A 19,182-nucleotide genomic window follows, 5' to 3' on the forward strand; every position below is an offset into this window, starting at 1 on the left:
TTTGCGTGTGAGACACAACCCGAGTGTGCGCGCTCGTGAGTGTGAATTGACTAAACTGATTGAAAGTGTGCGTCCATGTTCTTGTGTAGGAATTCATCTGTGTGCTTGTGTGTGTGTGTGTGTGTGTGTTTGTGTGTGTTGTATCAGAGCGAGAAAGAAAGAGACAGTCTCAGCCATGGCCCAGAGCAGATAAGCCCACACCCCTCCAGCTTCACATATGACTCACAGTGGCACAGCTGAGCAAAATATTAAACACAGACACACACACACACGAACATAGGGCATGTATAAAATGGCGCCGTCAGAATTACAGTTTTAGCCTCTGTTGCACTGACTTACATGAGCGCTCAGATGCCAGAGAGGAAACAGCTCATATATTGTCCATTTCAGATCAGAGAACATGAGCTCAAGTGCCAAAATGTAAGTGCAAGGGCTTTCTGGTCGCTTGACGGCAGGTGAAAGAGAGATGAAAATAAGAGAAATGGGTAAAAGGGAAAGGTGAAAGAAAAAAAAAATAGACAAAGAGTCAAAAAGGAGGAGGAAGAGAAAGAAGACTGGCTACATCAAAAATGGCCGCTCAAATCAAGGCTGTGCCCCGTTTGATTCCTTCCCCTCCCCCCACCACTCCGGGGGATCAGCCGTGCTCGCAGCGAGCACAGCAAGGCGAAGCTGTGTCACTGTGAGAGGAGCGAGGTATCAAAGAGCGCCCATCCCTGCCGAGGGGCTCCGGCTAGCAAGCTGCGCTCTGCAACCACACGCTTCTTATAGAGGGAACTGGAACGTGCAGCGACATATCTATCACCACACAGGCTAATAATAGACCTCCAACAGTCTGGGAGGAAGTGATAGAGAGGGGGGGGATCAAAGCCTGCTTTTATTACAAGAGTGCAGTTATTTTTATTGGCGAAGCTGCTGTATTCTTGAGCAAATCACTGGTGAGCCCCTGGATGTGCTTAAAAGCAATTTAGCTTTGATCTCAAATCTAAATCACTGTAAGTAATCATTGTAAGTGCAAAAAGAAACATCTCAGGAATCAGCCACTGTTACATCTACACTCAACATTCCCACCATAAGGTCGCGCATATTCAGTACTCAAAGTCCAGACAGTCTGTCACTGTGAGTTCACGTTGAGTTCATGTCGATAAACGTCAGATATTGATCCTTTCTGTGTCCCGCTGATTGTTCAGATTGACTCCACTTTGTTGTGATACAGGCTCGCTTATCCTCAATTCAATGAACGTACATACCACAGACACGTGATTGTGTTGTTTCTGTAGAAACCCAAAGACGGCCACATTTGTTCGTTCTCTGTTTTTGAACTTTGATGTCAAACAGTCCTTTTTCTGTTTTATCTCAAGTGGAAACTAACTGCATCTTCCCTTTGTCCGCAGTCACTGGAGAGCACTCGTCGTATGCTGCAGCTGGTGGAAGAGGTAAGGAAAACCCGTAAAACTTTGAATTTGTTAATAAAATCTGTGGCGAAATATGACGCAGCAGGAACAGCAAATTAACAGTGACACTGGAAGTCGGTCATGTCTCAGACACCAACAACTGCAGTACCATATTAAATTCTGACAGTTTTAGTAGTTTGAATATTGCATTTTATTTTTTTTCCTGTCTTATAATTCTAAAATTTACATTTCAGCTATTTGGGAAGGGAGACGTGACCCTAACTCACCCTAGTGTTAAAACAAATGTTGATACTTTGCCTGTGCATAGTTGATATTTTAAGTCCTGAGAAATAATGACACTTTGATATGATGACAAATTACAGTCAGTTCTTTAGTCGTGGATTAACTGGGATTCTGAGGGAGCTGGGTTTTCAGTTACAGTCTCAGTTTATGCACAACGTCCCCATTATTCTCATTTTCAACAAAGAACACCAGGCTATTCACAACATTTGTCAACTGGGAGCAGAGCAGAGCGCGACACTGTAGCAGCACACATGAAGACAGCAGGATGTCTCACAGGAGTAGAGCTGAATGTGCGCTGGTACAGCAAGGACAGTAAGAGGCTCCTTGTTTTCTCTGGATTCATGGCTGCCTGCCGTCAACTAAGAAGACTTGTGACAATTTGGCAAGAATGACATCTTATTTAGACTGTTAGGTTAAAGTAGAAAGACGAGGAGATATAAATCAAAGTTAGCTGTTTTCTCCATATTTAATGGACAGATATGAGGGTGGTATTGATCTTTTTATTGGTAACACTGTATCTGAAAGGGTGTACATACGACTGACCTGACACCGTCATAACTAAGACACGACGCCTGTTCTGAACATGAATATTTTTATGCATATTTATGACTGTTGTCATTAAGTGTTGTCATTTGATGACATGTTAATGACAAGTCCAAATTGTACCACTGTTTTTAAGGTGTAAAGGTCTCATCACAGTCAATGTCAAAACCGACCACATCTGACAGTTTAATGTGATGTTAACACATAAAGCAACATTTTTTCTTTAAGTTTGATAATTACGCCTGCTATGGCATGTTTAGTGTGATGTTGTCTTGGTTGATATCAAGTTGTCACACGGCAACAAAAACACCTCAAACAATGCCAACTTTGCATTAAAAATGACATAACTGACCAAATGACACTTAATGACGGCAGTCATAAACAGTCATAAAGACTCCTTCATGTCATGGCTATGACAGTATCCTGTCAAATAAAGTGTTACCTTTTTATCTAAGTACAGACAAGAAAGTGGATAAATATATTTCCGTATTGTCGAGCTGTTCTTTGTTATTGTTATTGTTACATTTTTTTATTTTATTATGTAAGACTGACTCCAGGTCTCTGACTAAGAAAATCTTTTGCAAATGACTCTTTGACTGCTGGGCAGAAAGGAATATTTTGGTGAGGTGCTTATTGATTTCTGAAACTACTCAATCCAAATTCAATATTTAGCTCTAACAGACGCAGGACTTTCTGTTCTAAGTGCTTGAGCCCATTAGACGGGTGAGTCAGCCGTGAATGACGTGAATAGTACATTATGCGAAATGAACAAAGAGTGAGAGGACACACACACACACACACACACATATATGTACAGTATCCATAGATTTTTATCTGCTCATGTATAAATAATACTGTCAAAGACAATGAGAAAGAGAGACCGTGGGAGTGACACGGCAGCAAGCAGACAGAAATGGAGGGAATAAAACAGAGGAGGAGGATGCAGGGAGGAAAAAGGATAGACAGCTTGGGGCAGTGGTGTCTGACAAGCTCTGTGTCCAGATCTCAAGGTCATATTGATCATCAGTCGACATATGTCACCACGCAGCTCCATCCTACGACCGTCCTGCAGGCGGGGAGCGACTGAAGGAGAGGCAGACACAGGAGGACTAATGGGGGTTCGTTTACTGCTCCTCCTCCTCCTGTTTAATAGACAGTCAGAAAGATGGAGGGGAGGTGAAAATGAGAGAAGGAAAGGTGAGACGGCTGACTGACTGAGTCTAATACAAGTCTTATACATATATAGAGTTTAAAGGATTCCTCCTGCATCGCTTCATTACTAAATTGTTTTACATTTTTATGTGCCATTATCACACAGTTATCACACACCAGGCTGACGTGCCCTGCTTTGTAGATAACATGATAGCATCACTCAGGATCCATTGTAAACGTCTGAAATGTATAATATCATCGACTGAGGACATGATGGGCTAGGAAATTGCAATGGCAACAATAACGGAAAAAAAAGGGGTTTTGAATTGAAAATAGCTGCTTTTTCAAATCAGTGCACAGCCTTTCTTTTCTACAGCTTTCCCTTGACAAAGGTTACATTGGAAGCACTTAGCAGTAAGCAATCTTTACATTCTGCATGGTCACTTACTGTAAAAACAGTGCTCATGTATCTGAATGGAAATACCGTGGATTAAACGACCATAGGTTGGTAATTCTACAGTTTGTATGTAATATTTATGTATTATATTATTGAAATATAGTACATTTAATACATATATTTTGTCCAGAGGTACATATTTGATAAAAGAGAGACGCCAGTGTGGAAATGAAGCTCTTTTACTAATGTCAGAGGAATCAGATCAAATCAAGTCAGCTTCATTGACATATGTAGCTTAAATCACTAATCTGATGGGAGAAGTTTGCTTTTAAGTAAATAAAAATCCTTTATGTTGCAGCACACCAACTATAATCTCTAATTCATACTTTGACGCAGTTGCAAATTTGCAACCCATCTGCTAAAATGTATGAATCTATCCGCCTGATTTGAAGGAGGAATCCACATTGAACCACCTCCAGTTGCCATTATGGATCTTGGTTGATTATCCCTTTGAGTTTCTCCAGGGATACATTTGGACTACTTTGGGATTTCTCTTGGAAGCAGGCTTGCTGAATTACAGCCTAATTTATACACCAGTTTCCTTATTACTCCCCTCTCGCCTTCAATATGGCTTTCCTCCCAAACTGCTGAGGAGGCAGGGGGGATCTGCGTGTAATCACGTGTGTGTGTCCGTTCGTGCATTCAAGCCTGCGTGCGTGTGCAATGAGACACCATAATCGTATTTCTGCCTATCAGGGCCAACCAGGTGCCACATCTTATTGTGGCGTCGCTGTATTTCTAAGAAGCAGAGAGGAGGAAGAGTTGCATATAAGCAAGTGTCGCCATCCTCCGCCTCCTCGCACTCTTTCTAGCAGCATCAAACCTGTAGCTGTATCAGTGACTAATAGCTTTACTGCTGCTGTCATGCAGCCTCAGCTGTTCAGATGCTTCACAGTCACAGGAAGGAATTAAATCGAAAATCTGAAGGCTTAAAGAGGACCAACAGTTTAAATATGAGGGAAAAGAAAAAGTCTTACTTACAGATTTCAGGCAGTATTAATGTGTCGTCCAAAGGTCGAACAGCTGCTGACTCTGAGACAGAAGGGGTGTTGGGATGCTGGGTTATTAATTGTGACATTTGTGCATGGGAATTGAATGGTGGGGTTCACACTTTAATGAGAACTCTCCTTTGCTGTCAGTGTTATTATTCTTAATCTCCTGGGAGCTATTTCCATGTTTCCTGCTCTAAAGTCTAATCAATACTGGCCTGTATGCTGACGCTGGGGGAGCAAAATATCCTGATTTGTTCCTTTAGGAGTGCAGGAACATTAACCAAATTCATCCCAGGGTATCGGGATGTTACATCAGTCGTTGTTTGGCTTTGCGGACGACATGGTTGACTAACTACCAGCAGTTAATTTTTTTAAACCTGTGGGTTTTCACATTGTAAATTTGTAATTCTCTAGCTCTTTTTCACTGTGGATATTTAATGGAATAGTTCAACATTTTGGGAAGTAATTTTCTTCCTTGCAGAGAGTTAGCTGAGAAAATTGGTATCAATTATGGCTTATTATTATAATATTATCGTTAGAGACAGGCCAGCTGTTTCCCCCTGCTTCCAGTTTTTATACTAATCCAAGCTAACCAGCTGCTAGCTGTAGCTTCATATTTAGCATACAGAGGCAGGAGTGGTAGTGATCTACTCATCCAAGTCTCCACAAGAAAGCAAGTGTATCTCCCAAAATGTCAAACTATTCCCTTGATCATGTCATCATAATCCTTTTCTCAGTTGGTCATTTAAAGGCATTCAGATACAGCCTGTGCTGGATTCATTGTCTTCAGTCATCGTGCTTCAGTGCAGTAGAAGAATCCTCTATCAAAAAATGCTAAATCAGGAGAAAGAGCGGTGAAAAAAATAATACTTTTCCAACTCTGCACGAGAAAAGGAAGGAAAATGTGAAGGGGAAATTGCTTATGGCAGCTCATTATTTTCCAGCAGCCACTGATTCCCTAAGCTGTTGTAACCTCATTACTGACCTCTATTTCATTTTATTTGTCCCCCCCTCCCCCACCCGTCCTTTCTACCTGGCTGTCTTTCGGGAATAGAGCAAAGATGCCGGCATCAGGACTTTGGTTATGCTGGACGAGCAGGGAGGTAAGGCTGCAGGAGGGGAGATGGTGAATTCATATAAGCATCAATAACTGAGCTACTCATTCAACAAAGCTGCTGTAATAATTCTGTATTTAGTAAAAGTAATAAATTATAATTACATTCACATACTAGCAGCACCACAAGGGGCATTAGTGTTTATAGACAATGATGTCGGTGTTAGATTTATGGTATTAAAACACTTGTGAATGGATGAATTGTTTCATATGCTGTTGCTTGTTTTCATTTAAATGCATTTCCAAACTAATTCATTTTTTCCTGATTTTTTTTAGAGTGATATATTCCGATTAGGGTTTGATTTAATGCATGGTTTATCTGATTGATCAAAAGTGCCCGTTTAACTTTGGGGAAATTTCCTTTCTTTCAGCTTCCTTTAACCTTTGTTTGCTTTGACTAACATTTTTTCTTTTTCTTTTGTTTTTGGTTTGCCCAGCTGCATTTGATTTGCCAGCAGCTTTTTCTTATTTTCATTAGCTAACAGAGATAGCGGAAGGAAGTCCTGAAAGTGCCAAAATATTAACAGAAGAGTATGTAATGCCAGCCACTGCAGTGCCAAAACCCTACAGCTCCACATGAAAATAAATAATACACTGTCCAGAATCCAGTTGGGTTAACATGTTTGTCTCTGTGGCAGTCAGTGGCAGGTTGACTTCTGAGCTTCTTGGATCTGTTTGTGCAATAATCTTCTCTAAAACTGCTGAGGAAAACTGTTTGCATGTTAAAATGATTACAGTGCAGTTATGTTGGTGTCACAGGCTTAGTCACCTTGAATTCAAGACCAACAGATTATACATTTTACCACATCAGCTAATGAGTCTTAATGCAAAAGAAGTGACACCAGAATGCGGCCTCTATAAATATGGCTGGTTCTAGTCAAAGGTCGCTTCTTAAGTTACAACAATTTGACTAACCTTTAGCCTATTACTGTAAATACTCCTGGGAGCCTAAATGCCCAAACAGGTCTGAGATCAGCTAAACAGGCCCTGGGAACAGTCCAGAGGTGGATAAGAAAAAACGATCGATTTAGCTGGTAATGACAAAATACTCAGTCACCTCTCTATCAACCCAAATACTGCTTTGTACAATCCCTGGTTAGATGCAGTTTGTTAATGAGCACCACAGCAACCCACATTAAAGAATGTGGTTTACGGTGTGCAACATCAAACAGACAGTGATACTATGAAGAGGTACCTTGTGCTTCAGTTGGCTCTATGGAGGCCGTTAGCTCTCCCATTGGCTGGAAGGCATTTAAACCAATTCATCAATCCTGTAAGAGAGAGCAGTAATTGCACCAACACGGCTGTTCACTCACGGGGATGAAAGCTCTATCCCTCCTCTGACCATCCATTCATCCCATCATCCCTAGTGTCCACAGGGCTATTCTACACCCGCAGGATCACCACCCCAAAACCAATTGCAACGGCAGACTGGACACAGAGGCGGCTATAAGCCTGGCTGACCTCTGACCCCGTGTTATTGATTTGTGCAGGCAGCAGAGCCTGCAGGTCTATGGTCATTGGTATTGGAGACAGTTATGAAAGGGTTTAAGGTTTGCTTTTGGTGAAATAAAACAGAAAACTTCTAGCCACTAGTCACTTTTTTCTTATCACTCTTTAATGAGCAGTATGCTCCATGCCGTTACCCCACTTCATTCTAATAGCACTGACTCAATATGGATCCGTTCTTGGTTGTATATATTTACATAAATGCATGCCAACCAGGGATTTTACAAATGTCAATGAACTGATTTTTGAATCCCCTCCATATTTAACTGTGCCTCACTCTTCACACTCTGCCTGCACTGTACTCCCTTTAATCACAATCAGGTTGAAAAAATTCTTTGTGCTGTGGCACCGTCACCAGCCCACCATCCACCACATCAGCACGGCAAAGGCCCTGACGCTCATAAAGTAGACTCCAATCATACTTGAAATCCTTTCTGTTACCTTGAACGTTGCAAAGCCAGACAAAGCAACACAGACAGTTTTATTCTTTCTATTGTGGCAGAAAGTTTAAGTAGTCTCTGAAAGACTCTCTTAGCTGAAAAAAGGTATGTTCACCACGCTTATGCCTTGATACACAGGCCATATGCTTCAGCGCTATGTGAATAATTCCAGTAGCTGGCTCCTATTGCGGCTGCTCGGATATGGAAAGAATATGTAATATAACACAATGACGTAAGGCTGCTCATTTATGTCATTTCAATATTAGTTAACAGAGACACATTATTTTGCCCGTCTGAACAGCAAAAAGGAGCAGCTGTAGCTCACCGTCCCAGCAGAAAAAATCTTCTCAAGAGGGAAAAAAGACCAGTCAGTGTTGCATGGTGCTGGCACCACATTCAACAGCTCTCAAGTGAGATTTCTTTGCTTTGGTCTGGTGAAATCATTAAACACTTGCTCTGAACACAGTTGCAAGGATTTGAACTGCAAGGTAGCAAGCACTTATCTGACACTTAGCATGTGTTGTAGGGAATAGTGTGACATTTTTGGAAACACATATATTTGCTCTCTTGCATATAGTTAGATGAGAAGATCAATACCACTAGTTAAATATGAAGCTATAGCTGGGAGATGGTTAACTTAGCTTTGCATACAGACTGAAACCAGGAGAGAACAGCTAACCTAACTCTCTTTAAAGTTAGCTAAATTTTCCTTCAAATGCATTATACGTATCTTGTTTTTTTTAATCCGAACAAAAACCAAAGTGTCTCTTTTCCCCTGCTTCCAATCTAAGCTAATTTGGTTTGGACAGAGCCAGGCTAGCTGTTTCCCACTGTTTCCAGTTTTTATGCTAAGCTAAGCTAATCAGCAGCCGGCTTTTGCTTCATATTTAGCGTACAGACATGAGAGGGGTATGAATCTTCTAATTTAACTCTAAGCTAGAGAGCGAAGCGTATGTCCCGAAATGTCGAACTGTTCCTTTAACATCACTGTTGAAAGATTTCAACTTTTAAACAGAATTCACAAGAACACAGAGAAATAGTATTCACTGTCGTTATTTGATTTTTTTCTGCTTTTTATACCATTCTGTGGCCCAAATTCCATAAGTGCACATAATTGTATTTTATCTCACCAAATTGATGCGCTCAGTAGAGTTCAGTCTTACACATGCACATACATAACAGAGTACACACACGACTCACTGACTGCTCATCATAACTCATATTTCTGTCAACCAGTCAATGAAATTCATTCCACTACTGTCATCCCTTTGTCCTGACCAGAGCAACTCGATCGTGTTGAAGATGGCATGAACCATATCAACCAAGACATGAAGGAAGCCGAGAAAAATTTAAAAGATTTAGGGAAATGCTGTGGGCTTTTCATATGTCCATGTAACAAGTAGGTACTGACAACGTGCCCCAAAGGTTCTTTACATATGTGGTGGCGTCCAGTTTTTTCCTCTTTTTTTTTCTTTTTTGTTTTACTTTATTTCGTCACAGTGAGTGTCTGAAGTTGTTGTCTTCTCTCCTTTGTCCTCTCTTTATCTTTCTCTTTCTCTCCTCTCCCTCCCTCTCTCTCTTCTCGTGCTTCATTCTGTGGGGGATAAATGACTTGTGTTTAATCAGAGCAACTGGAGCGCATCGAGGAGGGAATGGACCAAATCAATAAGGACATGAAGGATGCAGAAAAGAATTTGAACGATCTAGGGAAATTCTGTGGTCTTTGCTCCTGTCCATGTAACAAGTAGGTGCTGCTTGCCTGCCTGCCTGCCTGCCATTCAGAAATAAGAATAAATATCTAAGAAGTCAAAATATAATCGAGGTAGAAGTGACATCACGATGGCCATCAGCCAATAGTCCGCTCTGCTCCAGCCCCAAATAACCTCTGACCACGCCCCTTTCACATCCATACGAGGTGGGCACAGGAGGCCATGATGTGCTTTTAACTACTTCCTCTCTCACACACATAAACATATACAGTACACTTAAAGTCGAACTGAAATTGGAATTCTCCTCACTTTTTGTGAAGAGAAAAAAGACTATTGTGCATGATTTTCCATTTTTCAATAGATAAATCTTTTTTTTTTGCCTGAAATCAGACAGAACTGTCAACTCGTTACACGGTTTCCATCTTCGGCCTGACATTGCTTCCACTCTAACCGACTTTCATATGGCGGGGGATTCGATTTTCCCTAACCAATCACTGGAAACCAAGGCGTCCCCCTGAATCTAACGTCATTTTACATCGACACTAATGCGTAGCCATGCCGACATGTTGTTTTACCTGGGTTTTAAGAGTGCAGGGTTAGGGTTAGGCTTTTTCTGCCAAGAAACCGTTGTTTCGTGCCAGACCAATCGTCAACTCGGTGGAGTTGGATCCTGGCAAAAACTTTTTTAGACATATAAGTGGAAACACTTCTCCAAGCCTCTGGGAGGAATTTCCTATGGCAGCATTTGACTGACATTTGAGGGATGACACACTGTTCTTCCAACTTCTGTGGTGCACTACTGACTGGAGAAAGTCATAGCTCTGTATAGCCTATAGACATTCACTCAAGATATATATTTTTCCCTCTCAACAAGCCCAAAAAGCTTGGTTTATGTACAGCAATTTAAGACGTCCCTTGGGTGGACCCATCATGCTGTTAAGTTTATATTTGACTTGAAGAGTGAGAGCTAGCAAGCTACCTCTGTCTCTGTAAGTGGAAGCCAGTTAGCCTAGCTTGCTAATGTTAGGCCTGATTCCAACTAGACATTAGTTTTTGTTCACCTGCTGAGTCAGCTCCCATACTCTCAGTGATGTGTTTATCTAACATTAACGGGCTCTCTTTTATGGGTCCAAATCTAAGACCTGCTATTCTTTGTAGTAGTTACAGTTTTTACAAGACAAGAACAAGAAGCACAAGGATATAGACACATAGACTGATGATTTCTGAGCAATACTGAATTTTAATTTCAGTTCGACTTTGATGGAAATTCAATGTACAGAAATATACTGTCACTGTCACTAATTGCGGGCACATGCAGTAGCCTTGGGTTCTTATTGCGTCTACGTCTGCTGACAAACACCGTCCCAGAATTCATAGTCCTGCAGTCTGAGCCATCGCTACATGATTCGCATCAGATAAGTAGCACTGATACAGTACTTCAAAATAACAAACATCATGCACCATGTTACCACGTAAACACCCTACCCAAGCATACTTACCACTTCGCTGCTGCAAATAGCCTTGCGAGACCCAATTCCTATAAAGCCAACCTCAAAAAGTCTAGTCCTCCACGTAAGCTCTTCTCCACTCAGCCAAGGCCATGGTTCATCAATAAGTGCCTCTCTTAACACCCTTCTACCAAGTGCCCTTCTCCAGGTGGCCTATCCTCCAAGCTCCCACTTCTCCAAACATATTTATAATGGGAGTCATCCACATGCAGGTGTAGCCATTGTAGAAAGTCCAACTCTTAACATTTGTACCAATTCCATCAGAAGAGTTTGTTTTAATGCAAAGAGATGGGAAGAGGGGACTTCTACAATGATACCCCTGTAGATGTTGGCCCTTCCAACTGTAAAATCGCTAAAATTCAACCAAAAGAGCAGGGCTGGGGCTCCCAAAGCATCTTGGCACTCAGATCATTTTATGTGTTGACTCTGGCTGGAAACTCAGTGATCTTGGTCCCAAAATGCCTTCGGTCAGCCTGGTCCAGGACTGTTTGACACTTCTCCTCATCTGCATGATCTCAACCACCACCACCACCACACCGCTCTAACATCCAGTAGATCCTCACCTCTTTGCAGGCAACAAGATCTTTTTGTTTCCCCCTGAGCACCCCCTCCCCCTCTACCATTTTTGAACCACTAAGCGCCAATTACATGGAATGACTGGCGAGCATGACCCTTTGAATGCTCATGCATGCATGACAATGCAACTCATAACAGCAATGCTACACATGATGGTGCTGATATTAACAATGAAGGTGATGTTGATGATGTTGATGGTGATGATGAACTTTTTTGTATGTTCAACTTTCCACAACCAGTAGAAAGCTTGTCCTGGTTTTCTGGTAACCAACACATAGACAGAAAATATTTTGAAAATGTCAAAATATCTGGGAAGAAAAACAGAAGATTCAGCTTAAAAGAGATACATTTCCAAAGGGCAAAAATAATGCAAACCTCAATTTTGTATTTGTACACAGCAGTATTGTTACTGTATAAAACTGTGCCAAAATATTCAAGAACCACTTTAATATAATTTGCAGTTGTGAGCACCAAGAAATAGTTGTGTATGCCACTTTCAGGATGATTGCAGCCATAATTATGTGATTTTGTTGATTGGACCAAATCCAAAAAAAAGAAAAGGGACAAAAGAAGTTAATTGAAGCCCTTCTTGCATGAGAAAAGAAGGAAAACAAGAAAGAATGACAAAATTGCCAAATGCTAGAAGGAAGGCAGTGAACACATCACAAGAAGACAAAATGACAGTGTGACATGTTCAAAGGCAGAGGAGAAAAAACAGGAGTGATCTGTGTTGTTCCTGGGAGCTGAAAACTAGGTTAAGCCACAGGCACAGTGAGATGTTTTCAGGGACGTAGTCATGCTTGTTCTGTAAAATGGGTACATCATGCTACTATGTATGTACTGCATGGTACCCTTGTCTTTACATGGCTCCGCGTGGCGAGCCAGCCCACTGCCGCCTTGTTTTCCCCTCTGGTTCTGCTGCAGTTTCTCTGCAGTTCCACCACTCCTGCAGAGCGCTGTGCCAAATTAGCTTTTATCTAGCACTGGCTGTTCGACATTACTATTCACTAAGCTCCCTCTCCTGCAGGGAACTCGCTCACATGTAGGTCAGCCATATCAGATAGTGTCATGATAGCCTGCTGGGAAGTTGACTCAGAGAGAATGCACATGTAGATGGATGGCAGAAAGACAAAAGACACATATTTTTCTTAGATTTTTTTCACCGCTCAGTGAGTGAGACTTAACTCCATCATACATGCTGGGATATTTTTTTAATCCCCTCAGCGTGCTGGCTGTCTATCAGAATTACAGTAGCTGACTCCTGGTTTTCTGGTACTTAATGCATTTGGATTCTGGCTGTGTGCATGCCACTGTGGGGATTTTGATTTGCCGATAGCTCAACTTTCGGGTCACTCAGGGAATGAATTAGATAGAATGAGTTCAGTTTTACCACGGGATCCGCAATACTCATATGATCTAATCAGATCATCTCAGTTCAAACAAGCAAAGCTGATTAGAGAAGTGCATTATATCCATTCTGAGACTGCAGCGAAGCAAGTCGCAAAGGAGAAGAAACTGGATATCGTATGAAAGGAAGGTGACATGAGAGAAGAGGAGAGGGAAAATGTGTACAATATTAGAGAAAGGAGAGAAAAAAAAAGGACCAAAAAGAAAGGACTCAGACAAGGGTAGCGTGTGTGTTTACCACACTGGTGTGTCAGCAGGGACAGGGAGCTAAGCGAAGCCTTGCCTCAGTCCATTTCTATTAATAAAAGCAGTGTAGGAGGCTGAGCCATCACCATCCCTGATGCAGCTAGAATACATCCACACAGCACTCCAAGGTTATACGAAACTCAGCAACTGATGCTACAACACAAGCGACGAAACACCAGAATATTGTTGAATGGATGGAGAAAAAAATAAGAATTGGATATGAAGTGCATTTCACAGGAATATCACTTGTAAAGTTCTTGAGAGGTGAGAAGCTTTCGGCTGTCCTGCCATCAAAAGTGCCTTAAACATACAATAACACAGTAACTAATGGAAGTAAACATGAGCCTCTGTCTGTTGCCTTCCCCTCTATCCCCGACTCTTTTGTGCCAAATCAGATGCTGAATCTGACGGTGTAAAGTCTGACAGGCGGAGTGAGGTGACATTTACAAAGCCATGCAGCCGAGCTGTGATTGCATATGGTGTTAGCACAGCTGTATTTGTCATACGCAGCAGATGGAGATGAATCTGAGGGATGTGTTAGTGTCAAAATCCTTATCGTGCTCTGCTCTCCTCTGCCTCACCGCGACCCGACATCCCAGCTTGTCCACTCTGAACCTGAAAGAAAAGCGATGACATTTAATAAACACGAAGCGAGGGTGGGGGTAGAGGTGTGGGTGTTACAGTGGGTCTGGGAGTAGTTGACTATGGTGTTTTTCTCTGTTGACTCCCTCCAGTTTCTTGTTTTGTTTTGTTTCCTTTTGTCGTTTGGCAGTTTGTTCTGCACGTTAATCGTCGTCCCTCCTAACGATGTGACAGTCCTGTACACTCTGTGTTGTGTGTCTGCCAAAAGCTCGTCTCTTCTCTGTTTTCTGTCACACTGGGACATTTAACTGTGGGTGTGGGGTGGGGTTTTATCATTGCAACAACACAGAAGTGCCAGGAGGATGGTTTGAAGGGAGAAAAAAGGGGAATGGGAAGGGATTTTGTCACAAACTGAGTCGTCTCACATGTTGAAGCTGTTTAAATGCATGCCTAGATTATACAAAAACAGATAGATGTGACTTGTGCCTGGGTCTGAACAGTATGTTATATACCTACAAGATATAACATCATACACATTACTATTGTCTAACAACAGAATGAGCCTGTACCTACCAAACCCAACAGTCCATGCCTGCTATGCTTTGCTTGACTTAGTGTAGTCCCCACCATATATTTATGTGCTGGATGCATGAAACCAAATAACACCTTTTTGTCAGCTGATCACGCTACATACTGATACGTTACATATATATACATATACATATATATGTATATATATGCTGCAATACCTCAAATCCAAGGCTGTCTTTGTAGATTTGACTAATGGGGAGCCAGCCTGGTTGAGGTAAACGATGTGTCGGTCAAACTGTTGAGTAACTGTCCCTCCTCGTCCTCCCCCTTCGCTGTCGGCGGCCAGGATGAAGAGCGGAGCCAGCAAGGCTTGGGGGAACAACCAGGATGGGGTGGTGGCTAGCCAGCCCGCCCGCGTGGTGGACGAGCGCGAACAGATGGCCATCAGTGGAGGCTTCATCCGCAGGTAAGAGAGGAGCTTGAGGTTCACGCATCGAAGCAGGAAAACAAATGGAGATGATGCAAGGGAATGTAAAAGTCTGCATAGGTGGACAGACAGAGGTGTGTGTATGCATATCAGAGGAATATGAGCGTCCATGTGGCGGTTTTGCAAACATTTTGGGCTGCATGAGAACCATGAATGGGTCCACATGAAGTACAGAGAGTGACAGCTGAGGTTTGACATTTTGAAAAATGTGCTTTTGTTTTCTTTCTTAAGGGGTTATTAAGATCCCACTCATATCTGTACATTAAACATGAAGCTCCAGCCAGGAGATGGTTAGCTTATCTTAGCATAAAGACTGGAAACAGGAGGAAACAATCTGTATTCTTACAAAGTGGAAATTGTGTCTTTGTCTCCACATCAGTATTCTGCCTCAGAGTAATAGAGGTGGACGGCCTGACTCGGTCCTGACACACTCAGACTAGTGAACGCTTAGTGAACATTTCCAACAAGCTACCATACAAAATTAGATGCTTGCAAGTCAGAAAACCAATTTGATGGTGATGTTAAGTATCCTGACACTTGGTATTCATCGTTGCTATGGAGAGTAAACATTCAGTCCAGCTAACCACCATTTGACTTGTGTAGGGGTAAATGTGATAAGCTGCTGGGCCTTTTTTTTTTATCTTGACCCTCCCCAGAACAACAACTGTTTTTCCTTGAACCTGGGGGCTAATATTCACACCAGATGTAGGTTGTGTTAGAGCCAAAGAAGCGAGCAAACAGCATGGATGGATTGAGACTTATCACCAAAACAGGCAGCTAATTTTTCATTAAATGCAAATCCTCCTTACAAATCTCATCATCACACAAGCTGTGTGTGCAGCTAAGCAGAATGTGGATGCGTGACAGCCACTCCTCTTACCACACAAAACCATACAAAACCACACACACACACACACACATCACAGCGTGCAAACAGCCAGCATCAGCAACATGTGCATATTAATGACTGTTCTCCCAAATAAAGCGTAACATGCACAACAGTGGCAGCAGCGGCCAGAATAATATCAGTAACTTGGCATGGCGGCCATTATTAGATTTTTTTTTAAAGTGACACAGTTCATTGGCCACAGTTGTTATTTTGCTTGCATCTTCAAACTACCATCAAAATTCAAGAGTAGCGTCACAGCCATGATCTGTATTCAGTCTGTGTGTGGAAATAAGTTACATTTAAACTTATCCGTGTTATCCTTGACATGTTTAACAAATATGTATTTGATGCAGTGCAGACATGTAAAATAAACCAAATCAATACTAGGACCCATGAACAGAAAGAGCCTTTTAAATTACTTATCTAAGGCCTTCAATGCTGTTGATAATCAAATGCTTTTGAAACACCTGGATTCTATTGGATTTAATGAAAAGTGTTGTTACTGGTTTATAAACCAGTTGATGTCAGTGGTGTGCTGATGCCGATCAGTTCAGCTTTAGGAGTGTTAACACAGGTGTGCCACAGGGCTCTACTCTAGGACCACTTTCATTCACTATTTTTATAAAAGATTTAGCTGAGTAGGTAAGAAACAGCACAATTAGTCTGTGCGTGGACATCGCCATTGTGTATACAACAGCGCCCTCTGTTGCTCAGGCAGTTCAAAACTTCAATCATTTTGATTTCCGTATTTAAATTACTGTTAAATGCAGATAAAATAAAATGCATGTTGGTCTGTATAGTTGGCTCACCCAGAACTGCAGAAAGTTGTCCTGTTGTGCTGTTTGTATTGAGCAAACTCTCAATGGCCCGTCCCTGATTTAGATGTAAATAAAGGATACAGAGCTGAAATATGGATGAGAGCATCTTCAGTGCCTGGTCAATGAGGTGTGTGTGTCCTGGTGTCACAGTACTAAAATCTCCCGCTGCATGTGTGTGTATTTAGGGTAACAGACGATGCCAGGGAAAATGAGATGGACGAGAACCTGGAGCAAGTGGGTGGCATCATCGGTAACCTGCGCCACATGGCCCTGGACATGGGCAACGAGATCGACACCCAGAACCGCCAGATCGACAGGATCATGGAGAAGGTATGAGTCACGGCAAGATCTAGATCTCATAGCATTTTATCCTCTTTAGATGTATTTATTTTATATTATACATACAGTGTAGGTTTTTTTAAACCATCCTTGGCTTTGTATGGGATTTTAAATGTATTATCTGCAACAATAAAAGTCATGTACCTCAATATAACCCTTGAAACTTGCTTGCAATGACTTTGTTCATTTCAAAAGACAAAGGATGTTTTGCACATCATAAGCAGTAGAGACCTTCAGAGATGATCGTAGAATTGCAGGATTTTAGTTCATCAGTTCAACAATAATCCCTGGTAGGAGCCAGAGTGCACCCTGCACAGAGAGGCCAGACATTTTTTCACCATTCTTTTCTGCAGCCATGCATTTTGACTTTTTATTCTTTCATCTACTGCTTTTGTTTATATTTGACTTTATGGTGGGTCTATAACTAAAGTTTCTTTTGAAAGCAGGATTTTAGAAATACCAAGGTCCCTCTCAGTTTGACCAGACACCAACAAACACAGCCTCAAATCTAGTTTTTGAACACGTTATCTCTTCAGTTATATCATCTATAAATTTTATTTCCCAGCATGAAGGTCTAAATGCTGTTTCAAAGCTGTCTCAACATGCTCTTATAGAGAAATAATGAAAACATGAATCATTTATTAACTTATCGGCCTTAAAGCTGTCAAATTTAAATACAGTGAGTAAAAGTATATGCGTATATATCATCTACCGTACAGTGACCTCTGTGTCCTCGATGGTAGCTACAGCCCTGCACAATCTTACAAGGGCTACATGGTTGGAGGTGGAAATGAGTTATCTGTTAGGAATCATTGTGGTTTCTCTGAGTCAGAGTAAGCCATCCACCGCCACAGAGTGCTGAATACAATCTGGCTAAAAAGAACGATACACGCAAACTGATTTCCTCTTCCTTCTGTCTCCCCTTTTCCTTCCCCAAGGCTGATTCCAACAAGACCAGGATTGACGAGGCCAACCAGCGCGCCACAAAGATGCTGGGCAGTGGCTAAACGCCCTGAGCCCAGAGCGTGGGCGTCCCGCCCCACACGTCGACAGGCGCTGACATGCTTTCATCATGGTATTGACCTTCTAGGTTTGCACACATGCACATATCACCTCCCCTCCCCATTGTAAATGTTGTTCTGTGTGTCGTCTGTCGAGCTTTTTCAAGATGATTGTCCTCGTAAAAAGATGATTTCTTATACTCCGTATATCATTCTTTCCAAAGGTTGTATATAGTGCTGAATGGATGGCTCTCTAGCTCACCTGTGAAGTTTTTATTCTCTTTATCAAAACAAAAATATATATATCATATATTATTATATATCGTATATATATATATATATATATATATATATATATATATATATATATATATATATATATATATATATAGTACACTGCTCTGGATGACAAGTATATAATAGGAATGCTAAACAAGCTGTTTGTTTTTATTCTTTTTTTCCTTTTCAGTATCTCAGTATCGTCTTAGTAAAACTGTGTCATTCCATTGAAGCTACTGTCATGCTCCTTATTTTGGTGTTTTCTCGACAAAAGGGAGTAAAGATTTACTGAGCGACGGTACAGATGAATGGGATAGCAAAGAGCACTTACAATCAAAAGGCAGTTGTTGGTACATTTTCCTTCATCGCAATCATACTGAGTTACTGTTTAGACAATGTGCAACTAGACTCTCTGTAGCTGTATTAGACATTGCATTCCAAGTGATGTGAATTGTGCGTTCTCTGCATGACAAATGGTAGATTTTAGTCTTATAAATAAAACCTGTCTGAAAAATATATATAAAAAATGATAACATGGCAGTAGCAAATTGACAAAACGCATGCTCAGTATTAGGACACAGTTGATCGTTCCATACTCCTGCAAGTTTGCAATAGTGCCACTCTTTTTGTCTCAATATATTTACCAACGGTGACCATCTCGTTGTAAAATAATGCAAAAGGGATCAAAAAAGTGAGATGAAGATGAAAAAAATATGAGGACTTGGGGTTGTATTGCAAAAAATGACCTGTTTTCTAAATGATTATGCAGTTCAATGATGAAGATGTTGATTATGTACTGAAAGATGAGGACTGGTTGTGTACTGTAACATAGGTTTTGGATGCTCTGAAAAAAAAAAATAAATGTTTGCAATGTAAAGCAAAGACGCATATTTCTGAGAGACCTTACTT

General features: G+C 41.4%; 1 protein-coding gene across 1 annotated transcript in view; it reads left to right on the plus strand.

Moving 5' to 3' along the window:
* Positions 1-18,280, plus strand: part of snap25a (synaptosome associated protein 25a) — a 35,132-nt gene extending 16,852 nt beyond the window's left edge. The window contains exons 3-8 of the mRNA XM_041958630.1: positions 1,392-1,433; positions 5,893-5,941; positions 9,528-9,645; positions 14,807-14,926; positions 16,840-16,984; positions 17,932-18,280. Coding sequence (XP_041814564.1) covers positions 1,392-1,433; positions 5,893-5,941; positions 9,528-9,645; positions 14,807-14,926; positions 16,840-16,984; positions 17,932-18,000 — 543 coding nt within the window. The 3' untranslated portion in view covers positions 18,001-18,280. The remainder of the gene's footprint in view (positions 1-1,391; positions 1,434-5,892; positions 5,942-9,527; positions 9,646-14,806; positions 14,927-16,839; positions 16,985-17,931) is intronic.
* Positions 18,281-19,182: the final 902 nt, after the last annotated feature.

Source organism: Chelmon rostratus, chromosome 18, assembly GCF_017976325.1.
Source record: "Chelmon rostratus isolate fCheRos1 chromosome 18, fCheRos1.pri, whole genome shotgun sequence".
NCBI lineage: Eukaryota > Metazoa > Chordata > Actinopteri > Chaetodontiformes > Chaetodontidae > Chelmon > Chelmon rostratus.